This window comes from Channa argus, chromosome 2, assembly GCF_033026475.1.
Source record: "Channa argus isolate prfri chromosome 2, Channa argus male v1.0, whole genome shotgun sequence".
Lineage (NCBI taxonomy): Eukaryota > Metazoa > Chordata > Actinopteri > Anabantiformes > Channidae > Channa > Channa argus.
Genome location: NC_090198.1, coordinates 23962495 through 23979572, shown reverse-complemented (window position 1 = coordinate 23979572; position 17078 = coordinate 23962495). Strand labels below are relative to the sequence as shown.

The 17078-nt window shown below is 39.9% G+C and overlaps 1 protein-coding gene across 4 annotated transcripts; it reads left to right on the top strand.

Annotated features, from left to right (window-relative positions):
• The first annotated feature begins 3299 nt into the window (after positions 1-3299).
• Positions 3300-15765, top strand: myzap (myocardial zonula adherens protein). 4 transcript variants are annotated; one of them, XM_067485850.1, is made up of 16 exons: positions 3300-3485; positions 3618-3717; positions 4779-5094; positions 5678-5758; positions 9238-9330; positions 10426-10590; positions 10704-10796; positions 10901-11014; positions 11115-11267; positions 11666-11791; positions 12025-12153; positions 12848-12942; positions 13198-13303; positions 13753-13836; positions 14128-14189; positions 14571-15765. In XM_067485850.1, exons 3-16 carry the CDS (start codon positions 5011-5013, stop codon positions 14866-14868), a joined length of 1683 nt encoding a protein of 560 aa, XP_067341951.1. In that variant the 5' UTR covers positions 3300-3485; positions 3618-3717; positions 4779-5010; the 3' UTR covers positions 14869-15765. The 4 variants fall into 4 exon arrangements, with proteins under 4 accessions (XP_067341951.1, XP_067341940.1, XP_067341932.1 ...); XM_067485839.1 differs by having other exon boundaries at positions 14083-14189; XM_067485831.1 differs by having other exon boundaries at positions 3302-3485; positions 14283-15765.
• The last annotated feature ends 1313 nt before the right edge of the window (positions 15766-17078 follow it).

Genomic DNA, 17078 nt, shown 5'->3' with positions numbered 1-17078 from the left:
TATATGGTTAAATATCTACTTGTATATACTTTTAAGTTGATCACCTGCATCTCAGTGTGTGTGCTGGAGGTTTTAGGTTTTCATATCCTGCAAGTGAATTCTGATTAGGCTCTAAACTGGTGAATGTCTTTTCAGTCCCAAATGCTCTAATTGCACTGTGCAAATATGTAACTCAGGTAATTTAAGAAAATTACGTAACAAAAAGTGGAGGAGTCCAGTTACCTCAAACATACTCTATCAGATTAAAAGTAAAATGTTGTACACCAATCCAGTGCTTTGATGTTGTGGCTGATGGATGTACTCTACCCCTGGTTTGTGACTGAGAGGGTCTAATCAGTGAAATGATCACCACACACACTGGCTTCACAGATAACATCTCTGTTGGGTCGATGCAGCTGCATCAATAGCAGCTCTTTATCTTTAATTTCGTGCTCAGCAGGTCAGTATTTTTCCTGCTGGAACATGTGAGACACATGCATCCTGAGCTTGGGTCCGATCACCTCTCGGCTTGGAGGTTTGACCTCCTGTCTCTAGGGACAGACAATCTAACTGATGCAGAGCTGCAGCACAGTTAAGACTGACATCATTTCATAGGCTTCTGATTTTAGTTTGATACAGACTTTTCTGCTGGTTAGTGTAACAAAAACTCTATTATTTATTAATTTTAAAGGATAAGTCTTACAAACGTTACATTTAGTACAGCAGTACTACAGGACAGGCGTTGACAAAGCTTTCTCTTTCTCACTGACTACTATCAGCAAGGCCTGACATTCATTTGTTGCTGTTCTCTGGGGAACAAACAAATCCAAGTTTGTCTCAGTTCCACAGCAATATCTCTCTCCTTTTTTCTTCTGTGTCAAACCAAGCAGTAAACCAATGGGGTCCACGGACTTGAGGACTTATGAGCAAAAAGCTGTGTATGCTTAACAAGGTGATCATTCTTGGGATTCCTGATATGGGCTTGAGTGACTTTGTCCAGAGGACCTGGTGGGAAATAACGAGGCAGGCAGCAGAAGGAGAGTTGCCTTGGAGGGAACGCTGAGGCTTTTTAGATTTAGAGGTTTGAAAAGCTGCTCCTTTTCACACGAAGCTCTCTGTTTCACTGTTCTAAATAGAAAACATTCAAGTTTTACAAGTCTTACAGGGATCTAGACTCTGTCAGTGTAGGTGGACAGAAAAAAAAAACAAAAGCAGTTGTAGAACTGTTACAGTGTCATGCTGCCCCCTAGCTGCAATCATGGTCAAGATATCAGTTTTACGGCTTCTCTGGTTTCTAAAAGGAGACAGAAGATCAGAAATGAGAAAAATATGAATAAAAACAATTGATATGTGGACACACTTCAACCAGACTATTGTGACAAAAAATGAGGTTTATTGATGTTTGAGCTAACTGGTGTATATATGACATAGACATGCCTGGTTCTGCCACTTTTGTGGTGAACAGTGAACAGTAGCCTGGTTTTTATCACCCAGTCTGACTTCTGCAGACCCAGAAGGCGTGAAACGGGGAAGTTTCTCATTCCAGCAGCATATGTAAAGTACGTGACCTACTTCTTTTTAACACCCACAAAGTATTAGGTCTGTCATTATATACTACTCAGACTGTGCACAGAGACCTCAGAGTAAACCTCCGGTTGATGTCTCAGGCAGGAAAAATGCTTCACTACAGCAGGAAAAACCGGCACTTAGGGCTTGCGTCACTGTCAATGGTAAAAGACGTCTTCTGATGCTGCACATAAGTAAAAATAGGTTTACTATATTCAGAAAGTACTACTTAAAGGTACAGATGCATATTAAGCACAACTGTCTAGTTTCATGGTAGAGAAATCATTTTTTATGAGCTCATTATACGATGTATATGTAAAATCTCAATCTGAAAAAGAAATTAGTAACTGTGCTGTGAGTCAGGGAGTAAACACTCCCTTGCAAATACCCAGTTACAAATATTCTATTGCAGATATTGTAATGTTTGTACTTGAAATCTAAAGTAACTAGTCTGTAAAGTAAATAGTAACCGTCCTGTAAATGTAAAAATAGTACAGAAACAATATTTACCTCTGAACTGTGTTGGAATAAAAGTTCAAAGCAGTAGAAGTTAGATCTTCACGATATTTATTGATCAAGACTTAAGTTTATTATTCAACTAATTAGCACTTTACCCCAGTTTTCTATAAAGTTAGAAAGGAAACTTGACTTCAGCACTTCTTTATCCTTCCATCCATTTTCTTAAATGCCTATACTGTTTATCATATGGTATCATATCAACATATCAGTTATTATTGTGTTTAGCCAAATCCACTTGTTATAACATCAGTCCATTTTGCCCCTGTCCTTTTCAATTTCCATTAGGATGACTGAAAAATTCATATATCAGGGATTGTTATCTGTGAGGCTGTTGTTGTTCTGTGTCCCATTGGAAATATTCTATTAATGTCTCTGTAGCACTGTTTTAGATTTTCAGTGATGCAGGTTAAAAGTACACAGTGCTGAGAAAATACATTTCTCAGCAACTTTAAGTCCTTTAGTGGTAATATTTAGCCTCAAAACCATATTAATCGCCTCAGTAAAAGTAGCAGTACTACACAAATACTCCATTAAAACTATAAGTACCACATTGAAAATATGAATTGAGGTTTTGAACATTAGAAGCTAAATCTGCTTTAAGTATCAAAAGTAAGTGTAAGTGTTTTATTTTTGTACTATACATGACATTGTACACCATGAATGTGTAAACGCCATTTTGAGGTTGCAGTTGCTAAAGGTGGAGCTGACTTCAACGTAATCATCATGTTCAATATTTCCTTTATTAAACCACTTGTTTAGTCTGTAAATATAGACACAATTTCCCAGAGTCCAACGTGATCTTCAAATTGTTTGTTTTGTCCAAACAAATTGTCCAAATCTCTTGAGCTTATGCTGTTTACAGTAATTGAAAACAAAGAAAAGAACTAGTTCTCATATTTTACTGTGAGAAAAATGGCTTGAATGAAACTCGTGGTATTTTCTCAGTGGTAACGTTTGAATAATCAGCAAGTTGTCTTACATGTCATGCTGGGCACATTATTCTTTAACATTCAATAAATATTATAAACTCTAAGTGTTTTGTTTGTTAAACCTTTTATGTTACTATAGCTGTGAAATAATTGCAGTGGAGAACAATAGGTGCTCATAGGTTTAGTATATTATTCAGTAATATATTCAGTAACAGTATTGCTTGTTGGCATTCATGAGGTTAACAGAGAGGTGTTCTGCTGAGTAAATAAGTGTCTTGGTTTGTTCTTTTGCAGTCACATACTCCATGTTGATCAGCCTGTAGTTGTAAGATCGGCCCTGAAGAGTTAATACAAGGCTGAATCCAGATGTGATCACAAAGAACGGGGAACGACGGCAGGAAGTGCATTTCACATGTTCATGGCACAGGACTTCCACGCAACATGAGATTTGGACGGTGGTCTGGCAGAGTGAGCGGCTCACTGATTGCAGAAGTAAAGAAACGCAATTTGTTTGATGTCTGGTTATTAATTAACTGCACAGTTCCGTAGGAAACCCTCCAACTTAGTCTTTTCAGTTTTACTCTTTCAATTTGATCCTGTTTTGCTCTGTGACTGTGTTTCCAGTTTGTGTACAGGGAGTGACAGCAGGCCATTCATACAAAGAACGCGATCTGCCTGTCGGGATGATCACCTGTGTGTTCCTCCAAGATATTTAGCACAATGAGTAAGTAAACTCATGATATAAGTGTTAACCCTTGGTGAACCACGTAAAGTGAAGGTGTTGCTGTGAGGCAGCACTGTCATTAAAAAGTGTTTGTCACGTTGTTTTCCTTTTAGTCATATCAACTATCAGCACTATCAATAATTTACACACTCCTGAGCCTTTAGTGTAAACCTGTCTCAGGCTCTATTCAGCTATAAAACAATCATTCTCACCCTCATTCCCGCAGTGATGGAAGTGTAAAAATACAAAAATATATACAAAAAAGTCCTGCATTAAAAATGTACTTGAATAAAATAAGTACAGCAGTACTAATTAGGCCAAATGAATCCTAGAGTATCAATTCTATAGTATGTTATATGTGATTACATGGTTATTATTGACGTATTAAATGTTGAGCTAGTTTTATCTCTTTCATTTAAGATTTCTCACTTGAAATGCAATAATATGTTCATGGTTATATGCTGATCGGTTTGAAAATGCAGTAAAAGCCGAAAAAACTAGAATCTAGAGCAACCAGATGAATGTAGTGCTGGGGAAAGTCAATGTTTCTCTCTGTATAAAGTAAATTAAAATGGGAAATACTCATGTAGGTACTTGACAGATAGCACATGAATACACAAAGTGTATTTAGATACTTACTGACCAAATGTTTGATAAAATAACAAAACAAACAGGTTTGTGTGTTGCCTTTTACTACATCAAAATTGTGCAGTAGAGATGTTTTTTGCCGTGATTAAAGTGTCATTAGGACTAAAGATTGTGAAACTAGAACAGAAAGTTATTGTCCTTGACTGTGAGCAGGGAGAACCACTCCGCTCGATAAGAAGTGCTCCACCTGTTCCAGCCCGAGTGAAAGGACCCCGCCCTGAGAGCAGGAGACACAGAGCAGGGAGGCAGGTGAAATGTGGCTCGACAGGTCTGATGGGATTGCAGAAAGACATGCAGAGAGACAGACAGGGAGTCTCCTGAGTGACTGACAAGCCTGTCAGTTTGGTGGGTTTAGCAGAAGGAGTCTGGCTGCTGTTAAACAATGACATAGTTGTGTTTGTGTTGTTGTGTAGAACTGAGTTGCACCTGGACATCTCACTGAGGGAACCTTGGGGATCTGTGGACACCCATCACCACCACCAGGCCTGACAGAGTGGAATTTCCCTCCTCTTCCCTGGCTGGGGCTGGGGGCAAATGGTCGCTCTGAGAGTCTGAGCAGAACTCAGGAAGGAGAGGGAGAGGAAGGGTGGGAGGAGGGCCGGAGAGGGATAGGAAGAGAAGCGAGGAGTGGACAGAAGAGGAGACATGCTTCGCTACGGTTCAGGACGAAATGCTTCCACCAGAACCACTACAACAACAACAGAGGATTCTTCAGAGTCGCTGAGTGAGGTAAGAAGTCTCGAACTCTCCCTGCCTCTCCCTTCTCCTCCAGGTTGTTTTTCCCTCCTACTTCTGTTTGTCCTCAGTTGCTTTAAATTGTGTGGCCACTTGTTTACTGTCTGTGTGCAGAGAAAGATTCTCAGGCCCAGTTCATATTGCAGTATGTTTGTTATAGGATGTGTTCACTTGCAACTGCGTGTAATGGGAGCTGAGTAAGCAGGAGGCAGGGAAGTCATGTTTATTTGAAGAGGTCTGATAAAACAGGCCTTTGTACTAAGCCAGCTTTTAAAGTTACTCCCATTGTTTGCAAATGAAGAAAGACCCTGATATGTTGTGTATTTTGTATGAGGCTGCAGTATGATTTGGAAATGCTATCAGAACAAAAAATAAAGTACTTGCTGGTGAACAATCCAACACTGCTGTGTGAATAATGGATGTATCTGCTGCACAGGACATTTCCATATAATTTGTTTGCTGTTCTGTTTTCACTGTCTATAAATAAACCCATGGACTGTTGAGGACTGTGAGATTTGTCAGGTGGTCTGTATCACAAATTGTGGAAGGACGTCATTTGTGTGTTTGTTTTTCTCAGAGGCGGATCACACGACTCAGGTTAACTCTACATGCGGGTGACGATGGAAACACGGAGGCCAAAACTGCAAACTCAGACAAAGTAAGTCCGAGTAAATCCATTATCCCCCTCCCTGAACCTCCACAGTCAACCGGCCTGTCTTCTGCCCTAAAGACTCGCCTGGACAGTTTGATGAATAAATTAAGCTTCGGTTTCCCTCCTTTTGAGCTGAATTGTGTGTCTTTCTTTTATGTTAAAGAAACAACACACACCTGTGAAAAATGTGTGTGGAAAAGACAAGCACCGAAAATAAAACCTTAATCCATCATTTGATCCAAATACCCAGACAGAAAGATGGAGGAGCCACTGAGATTTATGTGTTTTTATCATTCGGTCCAAGTTACATAATCATGACAGAAGGGTGTGTGTCTGTGTGTGTGTGATGCAGACACACACAGCTGTTTCAAATTTAGTTCAAAGCTCAGCTCTGACTCTCTGTTCCACACAATACAAAATATACTATTGCTGAACAGAAAATAAATGTGAGCTGTCTTTTGCTCCCACGGAGACACCTGACAGCTCAAACTGTATTAACTCAAACACCTGAAACTCAACAAACTTGCTGAAGTGCAGAATTGCACTCAGACAGTTTCCTTGTCTGGAAATACTCATTGTTGCTATGTGAAGGATGGTTGTGAGTATACGCTGCAGGCTATGTGGGTGTTTGCTGTAGGTAGTTCTACACCAGCCTTTGCTTGTGTTCAGAATCTCATGTTCAGAGCCACATTTTGACAGTGTGAGAACTCAGTTTGACACTCTTGGCTCTGAGCAGGTTTTTGGTCTTTTTTACCCTGCAGGACCCTGACTGAAGTGTGGCAGAAGGATTTTTTTGAACCTTGGCCAGTTAGTACGGTGTCACCACACCTCCACACACACTCCATTGATAGCTCGCTGCTGTAATCTCTGATTGTGCTCCCCTATGAGAGGGTGTGGCTGTGATTATTGGAACTGATGACAGAGGACAGTCTGGTCAAGAGTTGTGACATAGTGGAGAGTAACACACATGTGCTCTGTGATGAGCTCAGTGAAACTCGGCAATGTGTCTCAGTCCAGACATAAACAGCTCAAACAACAAAGTGGAGGTTTTACAGACATTTAAAAGATTGGTGGAAGGAAACATGATAATGCCCTTAGAGGAATAATAACATTGTTTTACTGAGAACTACAGGAGAGCATGAAGTGGCATGGTGGAGGAGTGGTTAGGGCCTCACAGCAAGAAAGTTCTAAACTCGAACCTACTGGTTGTTTGGGCCCTTCCTGTGGAGACAATGATTGTTCTCCCCGTGCATGTGCGGGTTTCCTCCCACAGTCCAAAGACCTGCGGGTTAATTAGTGACTCTTACCTGTAGTTGGTAGCTGTTTATCCCAGTGTGCGTTTACCAGTGTGTATTTCTGTTATGGCCCCTTGTTTCCCTTAACAGGAAACATGAATGGATAGATGAGAAAATCTTTACCACTGTCATGCCTGCTGGATAAATAAGGTGATATAACAGCCAGTTAGCTCTTAGCATTTGTGAATCTCATTAATTTTAACTGCCTCCTTTGATCTGTAAAAACTACCTTCCAGCCAAACAAACTTCTCGTCTAACTCTTGGTAAAAGAAAGAACTGAGTAAACATATTTCCAGAAATGTTACACTATTGCTTTGCCCCCTAAACTAAAAACCATGCCAAATAATAACAACATTAGACTTTAAGATTAAGATAAGATAATTGTTGATTTACTGACGAACAAGTTGTTAATAATTTACATTTACAGAAGCTGTAGCAGTGTGGAAAATCACTTTGAAGTTATTTAAGGAGACTTTGAAAGGGAGTTCAGAAACTCCCTCCTCTCCGTCCTTCTGAAAATTCAGTTCAAATAGTTGCACAGTGTTCAAAACTATCCCAGTGTTGAATAGGTTTTGTTTGTCCAAATTTGTTTTTGCACTTGTTCAGTTTATACTGAGAACGTATTTATTTTGTTAGAGAAATTTCTATTGAAGTCGGTCAGTCTTTGATAGTGGTAATAAAAGCAGGTCACTTTGTGGGATTATGTGATGAAAGAAGAAATTAGAGAAAATGAACAAGACAAAGTTAATTAAGGAGGATTGAAATGGGCAAACCATCCCGTATCAGAGATTGTGTTTCATGAAGAATGCTGCTTCAAGTTGTTCTTAAGCGTAAAATTAGAGAGGGTGTGTCCTGCAACCTGAAACAACATGGACACAATCCAACCAGTGACTATGACCCAGCTGAGATATAATACATCTGCACCATGACAGAGGAGGAAAAGACACAGAGTTGTAACATATAGACTTTTCTACACCCATTGCATCAGATTGCATCCTCACAATGGCAGGAGGCTCATTAAAGTGAACATAATTGAGGCCCATGAGCTACATGAGAGGATCTTAGTTTTGTGGCTGTAAAAACAACTTTGGTGTTTGTGTTGGAAATAAGGAAGTGATCCAGTTCACAACATGGCAGAGCAGTCGCTTTATGTCAAACAAGTGACGCAGTGAGATATTTCACAATGCACTGACATTATTTATTCAAAGAGGCCTCTTAACATAATATGTACATGTTTACATAATTCGGGTAGTCAGTCTCTGAGCAGGTCATGCTCCTGCAGAGCAAATGAAGCCTGTGTGCTCTGCCTGAATTACATGGCTGCAACTTCGGCTACAAAAACCAGGAACACATTGTCCCCTTGTGTGGTCAAACATGGGCATTGTAAAAGTCAAAGCTCTATGCACAGCACATTTTTATTCTCAGTTCTCAAAGAAGCAGACTGCATTGAAACATAAAGATAGCTTCTCTTCCCTCCCGTCTGCTGGAATTCCCATGCGCCTGTTAGCCGGCCTTCACGACTTCCCAACAGCATTTCTTATGCAGATTAAGTGGTGCAGAAATGTGAAGCCTGGCTCTGTCCATGATACAACACTGGCATCTTTGTTCTGATTCCTCCACGCTCTTATCTCTGCGTGAGATGTTGAGACTGAGGCCTGATTCTCCGGACTAATAGGTCCTGACTGAAGGTTTTTTAAAGATGTCATTGCTGTTTAACATGTTTATGTTTTGGCTTTTCAAGATTTTTAATTCATAGTCAAACATTGCCTGGTGAAAAAAAAGAAAGAAAAATCATTGATATTGGTTTTCTGTAAGATGCTGTTACCCCCATCCCTCAGTAGTGACCACTTCCTCCCCACACCTGCCAAAGACCTCCAGATAATTACAACATTAGCACAAAGACGTAATAAAAATCCACAAGATTTTAAACATAAAGTATAATCAAAAAACAATACATAACATTGAAATTACTGCATGACAGAATGGGGGAAGGCAACGATATGCAAGAATTTGTTTGCTCATATTCTTGGTATTTTCGAAATGTTACCATAAACAATGACAGAGCAGCTAGTGAATCTCACTGTAACAGAAACTAAATGGTATCAGTGGTGTGCACAAAAAAACTTTCTCTTCAGTTTCATCCACAAAACTCTTGAATATTTATTGTTGTTGTTTTTATTTTCTTTGCAGGTGGAAAAAGAAAAGGATGTCAATGGATCACGAAAGAAGAAGAATGGGCTAATCCAAAGAGAGAGGCCAGCTGGCAGGGAGTCTCCTCCGCAGGTACACGCCTGCTGCACATCCACCACATGAATAATAGGCATGACACAGCCGTGTACAGACTGCAGCATGACATCCTTCTGCAATACGTATGACTGTACATGAGCTCTCAGGCTGTCATTAATAATGTATTCATAGATATTCAGCATGAACAGATGGTTGTGCGTGACTTTAAAAAAAGTCAGTGCCTCGGGAGTGTGTGCTTGTATTGACATATTAATCTTCACCGGTTCGGTGTAATATTTTATTGTGATAATCTAAAACAGACACAACAGATGAATACTAAAGCTAAACCTTTCACCAATTAATCTAATAGTTCAAAATTAAGTTGAAATAAATAAGTTATATTTTAAGCGTTATGCAAAGATTTATGCAGTGCCAGCTCCTCTAATGTGAACACTTAATCGTTATCTAGATATAGATAATAGAAAGTTAAATATATATTTTGAATTTGGACTACAGATTAGGCAAAACAAGCTGTCTGACTAAGTAAGTCTGGGCTTTAAGAACTTAAAAGATACAGTAACTGAGTCTTTAAGGAACATAATGTATAGATAATTGATAACTAGAAGTCTTTGCCTTTGTTGCAGCCTTAGAATTAATTGCCCTTTCTAATCCCCCCCCAAAAAAACCTTTGCTTATTACAGTACATCTGAAATATTTATAGAAATTTAATCTCAGAACCACAAGCTATAATCTTTCTGTGTCTGTGATTATTATTATCGTTTATTATTTAGTCAAGTTATTCTCCAAAGTGAAGCACTGTGCCTGGGCCGTTGTGCCTGTTAGAGGAACAATAGGCAGCAGCAGCAGCTCATATACTGGGTTGCAGAAACATGATACCTTCACCCTGCACTTTTTTTTATAGCTGTTCATTCTAAACCTCCTGTTTCCATTGCTCAACAGCAGCAGTAGTGGAAATTCCCGCACAAATATATGCAAAATATGCATTCACATAGATACAATCATGGGTGAAATACCTGCAAATGGGTTTGTGTGCACATAAGCACACATATAAACAAACCCAGTGACAGTCTTCGTCTCAGTGGAGGACGGCTAGCTACAGAAACCTGACCGCTGTGATCCTGTCTCTCTCAGCACCACGGAGACATGACCAATGGGGTGCCAGGGACCTCTCTGCAGAATCATGGGCCCAAAGTGTATGGTGTGGTGCAGAGGACGGGCTCGGACAGACAACAGGAAGTCATGGCGCGAGAGTGGACTTTCAATCACCTTCAGGATGAGATGAGGTACATCAGGGAGGTGAGTGGAGAAAAAAGCACCGAAGTGTCCAGCCCCACACACAATTGTTTTATCATCACATCATCATCGTTCAAAGCTGTGCAGATTGTATCAGTGTGATTTGTGTCACACAGGTGAGAGATTCTCTGGAGAAGGTGAGAGAGCGGATGTACGGGCAGTTTGGAGGCATGCAACAATCAATGCAGAAGCTTTCAGAGGAAATCAGGGTAATTATTATGTAAAATCATCGGAATCCTCAGAACTCCCCCGTCAAAGTCCAGTTTCTGAACTGTGAATAAATAAAAATACTGTGCACCATTTGTTTCCTCAGGCTGCTAATACACAGCGTAGGAGTCTGGAGTCAGAGGTGAAGATCCGGACGGCAGCCATGGACAGCTTTGATGAGATGAACAGCTCCCTTATATCTGCTAACATCAGCCTGCAGGTAACCAATGAATAGCTGAAACCCTGCATAAGTGCTGCTTGCCAATACACACAATAATTTCAAGGTTTTGCTTGGTAATTTAGAGAAATTTCCTTTGCAGAAATCCCTTCTGGAGAATTGTCAGAACAGGGTGGATACACGAGAGGAGGTGAGGAGTTTACGGAGCAACTATGAGAAAACACAAGAAAAGCTCAGAGACAAGGAGAGGGAGCTGGCTGCTGCACAGGCTGAAAACCAGACTCTGAAAATACAGGTAAGACTAGCTTCACTTTCACTCTGTGTCACACACCCTTATACATTTATAAAAGTCAAAACATTGCTGTTGGCACACATCACTAATATACTCCACAATGCCGCTCACCCAGCTGGTTTGACAGGGGGGTGATGAAATTGTGTCCCAAAAGTTCTGAGAACTAGATTCCTGTTATAGTTTCTGTGATGACAAAACAAAAAATCCATAAGTGAACAAGTGAGCATAATTTCAAAGAATTAAGACAAGGATATATGGATGAAGCAGCACTCAGCAAGCCTGATAACAGATCAACTCACTCCAGTAACGCATCAGCTGTATCTGCATCTTCTAATCTGGTATCAGTGTGATGTAATCAGCTGAGGAAAGGCTTAATTTCAGCTGTGCTGTGGATTGTCCAGGTGGAGTCTTCACAGGAGGCAAACACTCGAGCGCTGCAGGAGCTCTCAGCAAAGCTACAGAGTGAGTACGAAGAAAAGCTGCTGGAAGAACAACGGAAACACAGGGAGGAGATTGAAAACCTACAGGTCTGCATTTTTCACTCATTATTCATTTAGTCATTGGCGTCATCATTGTATATCACATACAGTTTCACTGGCGACTGAAACCAAATTTTACTGTACCTGTAATAACAGCTGATTATATGTGCGATGACCTCTCACAGCATTGCAAAGACTTATGATTTGAACACGTTTTCAAAAGATTAGAACTGTGGATTTGTCTCTAAAGCAAATGAGCAAAAACATTTTTGCTCACGCAGGCCCAACTCGATGAATACATCAGGCGTCTGGAGGAAGCAGAGAGAAGCATTAGAACTGCAGAGGCCAAGATCGCTGAGAGAGACCAGAGGATCATTGAGGTGGAACGTTTACTGGACTGTATGGGAAAGGTGATTTTAACATGACAAAGATCAAATTATTTAATGTAGTAAACCATATACTAGTACTACTGTCAATTCCTCTGTTTCTGCCTCTGCCTTTAAACAAACTGTAATTACATAGACCCAAATATTCAGCTGATAGATGGATTTATCTGAATAAAAATGCATCATGCCAGAACAGACTGGCCCAATCAGAATGTATTTAATCTGAATGAGAGGGCTAATGCTGTAAATTTCCAGCAGACTAAATGCTTCCCTGTGGGTGGAACCACTCCAAAGAAATTTCTATTCTGATTAAATGCTCAAAGCATGTAAACACACATCTAATCAGATCGGCGGCCATGTAAACAATTGGAATCTCTAATCAGAATAATTGAGACAAGGATCTGATTGAAGAAACGTTGCCCCAGTACTCGCAGCAATTGTTGACATTTAACAGTCTGCTGGGTCCATTTTCAGCAGCCAGGATCCCTACGTTAATTTAAACCTTTTCACACGGAGTGAAAATATGTCTATGACTAACTTCACAAAAGATGAAAGGTTGAAGTGGAACAGCATAAATGCATAGCATGAACATGCGTGAGGGTGTAGAAAGGCTGGCTAATCACTAAGTGCATCACTGCATCGCAGAAAGATATTTAAACACTTGAATTCTGTCTGTCAGAAAATGCATGTGTTGCAGTGAGAAATCTGCTTATTACAGGAAAAGAGTCAACTCCAGAAGAACCTGCAGGAATGTGAACACCGACTGCGCTTGATGGAGCGGACAGACAAAACTGACTCAAATGCGGCCAAAAGGTACAAGTTTCCAACTTTAGCCCCATTTACTGGCTCCTCCGTGGGCTTTTAATCGTATTACCTTTTCATTATTAGAGGACGGAGTTGTGACAATTTTTAACCTGCTGAAGTTCTTCCTCTTTGCGTTGGGGTTGGGGTTAATTTTATGAGAAGCACCTGCTGTGAATGCACATTCCTTAGCGATGAAAGAGGAGCTCCTTTACACCTTTGTAACGAGTATATACATGGGACTGAGTGCTTGCTGCTTGTGTTTAGGTCCAAAGAGATGCAAAGTGAAGCAGCGGATCTCCGTGAGAGAATCAAACACTTGAACGACATGGTGTTCAGCCAGCAGAGGAAGGTCAAAGGAATGATTGAAGAGGTGAGGGGGTTTATTTGTCTATGTGTGTGTATGTGTGTGTCCAGTCACGTGCACTCAGTTCTCCTCTTCTATTTTGTGTTTTAATAATGGGTGTGGATGAGATAAATATTTCATCTGAAGTAGAAGTTTGTTTACCGTCCATAGATATAGTATAATCTGATCGAGAGTCAACAGGGTGTGTGCCGACCTGGTCTTTGCCCAAAAAAATATTTCACAGGTCGGTTATTTCTAAATAATTTTTTAAAAGATTTCTAGAAATAAGCACCTAACTTACGAGAACATTCTTATCAACTATAAGAAAAGGAAACTACACTCTCCTAAAATAAAGCATCACTGCCAATAATCCACATAACATCACAGCATTCGATTAAACCAAGCAGAGAAAAGATCAGATTAACTCAACACAACTTCTCATTTTTATGTATCGTTGTCTTTTTGAATTCATGAAGGTTGAGTCTCTGCGAGCTCAAGTCGCTCACAAGGATATGTTCATCTCAGAGCTCCTAGACAGAATCGCAATAGTGGAGTGTGAGGTAAGGCTTTGTGTTTTGGGCTTGCTTCATTTGTGCTGTGCTGTGGTGTGCTGTGGTGTGGTGATCTACTGCTTGGCTACAGGTGATTGCCTGGGCTGATAAGTGCTGGATACCTTGACCTTTCAGAGATGCCTGTGTGGTTTCCTGGTGTTACTGCATCTGTCAAGTCACTTTCCCTAGAAAGTGACCAGAATCCTTTGCATGTATCTGGCCTGACAGTACTGTTTCCTGTTTCCCTTTCTCTAGAATAATGAATTAGAAGACAAGCTGAAGTATTTTATGTCCACACAGAATAAGTCGCGAGAGGTTTTGGAAACCAGGGAGATCGGAGTAGGCTGTGATCTGCTCCCCAGGTAAGAAGCCAGCATATGTATTAGCATCAGGTCGTATTTGATGCTCAATGTGGAGGTGGATTCTCACTCTGATGTGTAACTGTGCATCTGCAGACGTGAAGCACAGAGACATGATGTTGAACCTCCTGTTCAATGTGAATCAACTCTTCCCCATCCCATGCTGCTTCCACCACCTGTTCAAACTCAATCACCAACAAAACCTCCATCACCTACTCAACCTCTGCCCCCTTCTCAACCTCTATCACCCATTCAACCTCCATCCATCCCACAACCCTCATCCTCAACCCAACCCTCATCTACCATTCAACAACCTCCACACCTCTACCTGACAACACTCACCCAGCCAAGGACGTTTAAGTCTAATAACCCTCCGCCCAGCAGGTTGGAGTCCAGTTTACTGCGATACTCACCTGTTGAGTACAGCCGCTTCCTGCAGTCCAGCCCTTCAGGATCGAGTGGGACCTTCCCTTACTTCCACCCATCTGAGACTCTGGTGAGTCCAGTCCAGTCTGGGAGAGATGAGGTGGACACAGTAACAAAAGCAGACACGCCCCCAAGTTCAAAGGAATCCACTTCATCACCATCCTCTCCTCAAGCAAGTTCCAGATCCAGAGCACCTCAAGTTTATACTCCGTTCATGAAACTTATGGAAATTACAGCAAAGATAAACATAGATTAATCTTAAATAGTTTGACATTTTGGGAAATAGATTAATTTTGTTTCTTGCCAAGAATCACACAAGAAAGCTGATCGCACTTGCGATGGTAATGAAATTGCAGCCAGCAGCCACTCAGCCTGTAGCTCATCTCAGCAAAGTCACTGTAAACAGAGGAAAAGAGAGAAGCTGTCCGAGAGAAAAATGTGCCTTCAAACTGCTTAAAATCTGGTGGGAAAAGAGGAACAGGAATGATTCCTAATTGGCTTTATGGGAACAATTGAAAAATTATATGGAGACTATTACTCCTAGTAAGGAAATTGTCTTCCTCACTACCCCTATCAAACTGCAAGTACATATTTTTGCTTTAGTTCTTGTATAGAGAAGAACAATTAGTGTGCTTCAGTCATGCTGGTGGCCACACTTCGGTATATTTGGACAGAACAGTGTCGCCTTCCTACTTCCAGTATTTATGCTAAGCAATGTTACTGTATTTGTGCCTACAGTTCGTTTAGCATAATCTGTCCATCATTACTGTAAATATCCTCAATGATATGTTGCTGCAGTTAAAGCTAAATCAAGCTGCAGTTACATATTTAACACGATTCCCAAAGTGTTGAGCTATTTCCTGAAGTTGTTTTTGGTTATGTTTTCACTGTTATGTTATGTTTTCCTTTTGCACATAACACTATTAATAATATCAACCCGTTGCTTTAGGGTGTAAATAATCTGATATTCTTTTCAAAACATTTTGTAAATACTGCACTGAAGGTTTATATATTTTGTTTACAGTGAATGCAGCCTTCTACTGTTTATAGAAGCATTTAACCTGTTGTTAAGGGTGATACAATTATTGTGTATTGTCCCATCATTTTATATTGGCCCTGTAAAAATTAAATGAATATTATTTTGTTATTTTTACACTATGTACAAAATATTTATTAACATGCTTTGTGCCTTTGTGTGCAGGCTACTATCTGACACTGGTGATGGGAGAAATAATAACCTATTAATAACAAGGTGATTAGTTAATTTAACAGAGAGCAAACTTCGGAGGTGATGATAAAACAGTTTAATACTTTACCCTTGATGAGGTGACTGCCGTTCCTGAGCCACAGACCCAAGTATTGTCCAGCTGTTTTCTGCACTGCCACAACTGTTTTTAAAAAAAAGCTATCTGTTGTGCCTTTTCCTTAACAATACATATCAAAGCCCAACTATAAAAGGATAAAAGGAGGCCAGCGTATGTTTGGATAATAAAGTAAAGTTTGGATAATAAAATATGCACTTTATAATGAATTTTATGAATTCCATAAAGTTGGAATACATTTTTTTTTACCTCTTCTCAATTTATTGTGACAATATAATTTATTCTTGATAGATAAAGTGTATATATAATTGAAAATTAAAACACAATTAACCTTTGGCAAAAAAAGGAATGTGTCTGAAAATGATTCCAACTTTATGGCCAACAGTGTATATATGGCTATTTCATCAATTGCTAAGCATTTAAAACTCACACTTTTACTTAAACATCATGCATACAGACTCCACTCAAGATTAACTTAAATGTGGAAAACATCATACAGTATATGCAGATAATTAAGCTGAAGAGCTGTTGTTTATTAGTTTTACTACTTTCCCAGTGAAATTCTGTAGTTGCCTGGTGTAAAGCATTTGTTATGGTTATTTTTATAAGATGTGCAGTGAATGGATGAATTCAGATTGACTCATGACATGGGATGAAGGATTTGTTGATATTAATGACATTGCACGGATGTTTGTATATTTAAAAAACTTTCCCACATCTTCAAATGAGTTTTAATACACTTAAATCAACAGAAATCCATAAAAGTGAATAAGGATTAAACCTACAGTGTGCAGACAGTGAAGCACGTTCAATGCTGTGCTTCAGCTGTATAAATTGAAGTAAACACACCTATTTCTATATTTCTACTGTGGGGTTTTATTTGAATAGATGATGTGGGGAAAAACTACATATTCAAAAAAAGTCTATGTTACAGTCTGACTTGGACAAATTAAAAATAATATATGTTTAGAAAATACGTTATGGAGACAAAGAGCTGCAGCCAGCAGTTAAACTGACTTTGAACTTGGGGACAGAAAGGACACAGCTGTAACCTCTTGATTGAACTTCTTTTTGGGTCATTGTCTGTTGAGCTGAATGAGACGTGGGTTGGCACAGTGGTTGGGAAACATCCTGACAGGAAATG

Coding starts and splice junctions, on each gene's coding strand:
- myzap (XM_067485821.1), top strand. CDS start 5,011: ATGCTTCGCTACGGTTCAGGACGAAATGCTTCCACCAGAACCACTACA. Junction 9,331..10,425: donor GCAGGGAGTCTCCTCCGCAG/GTACACGCCTGC, acceptor TGTCTCTCTCAG/CACCACGGAGACATGACCAA. Junction 12,943..13,197: donor GACTCAAATGCGGCCAAAAG/GTACAAGTTTCC, acceptor GCTTGTGTTTAG/GTCCAAAGAGATGCAAAGTG.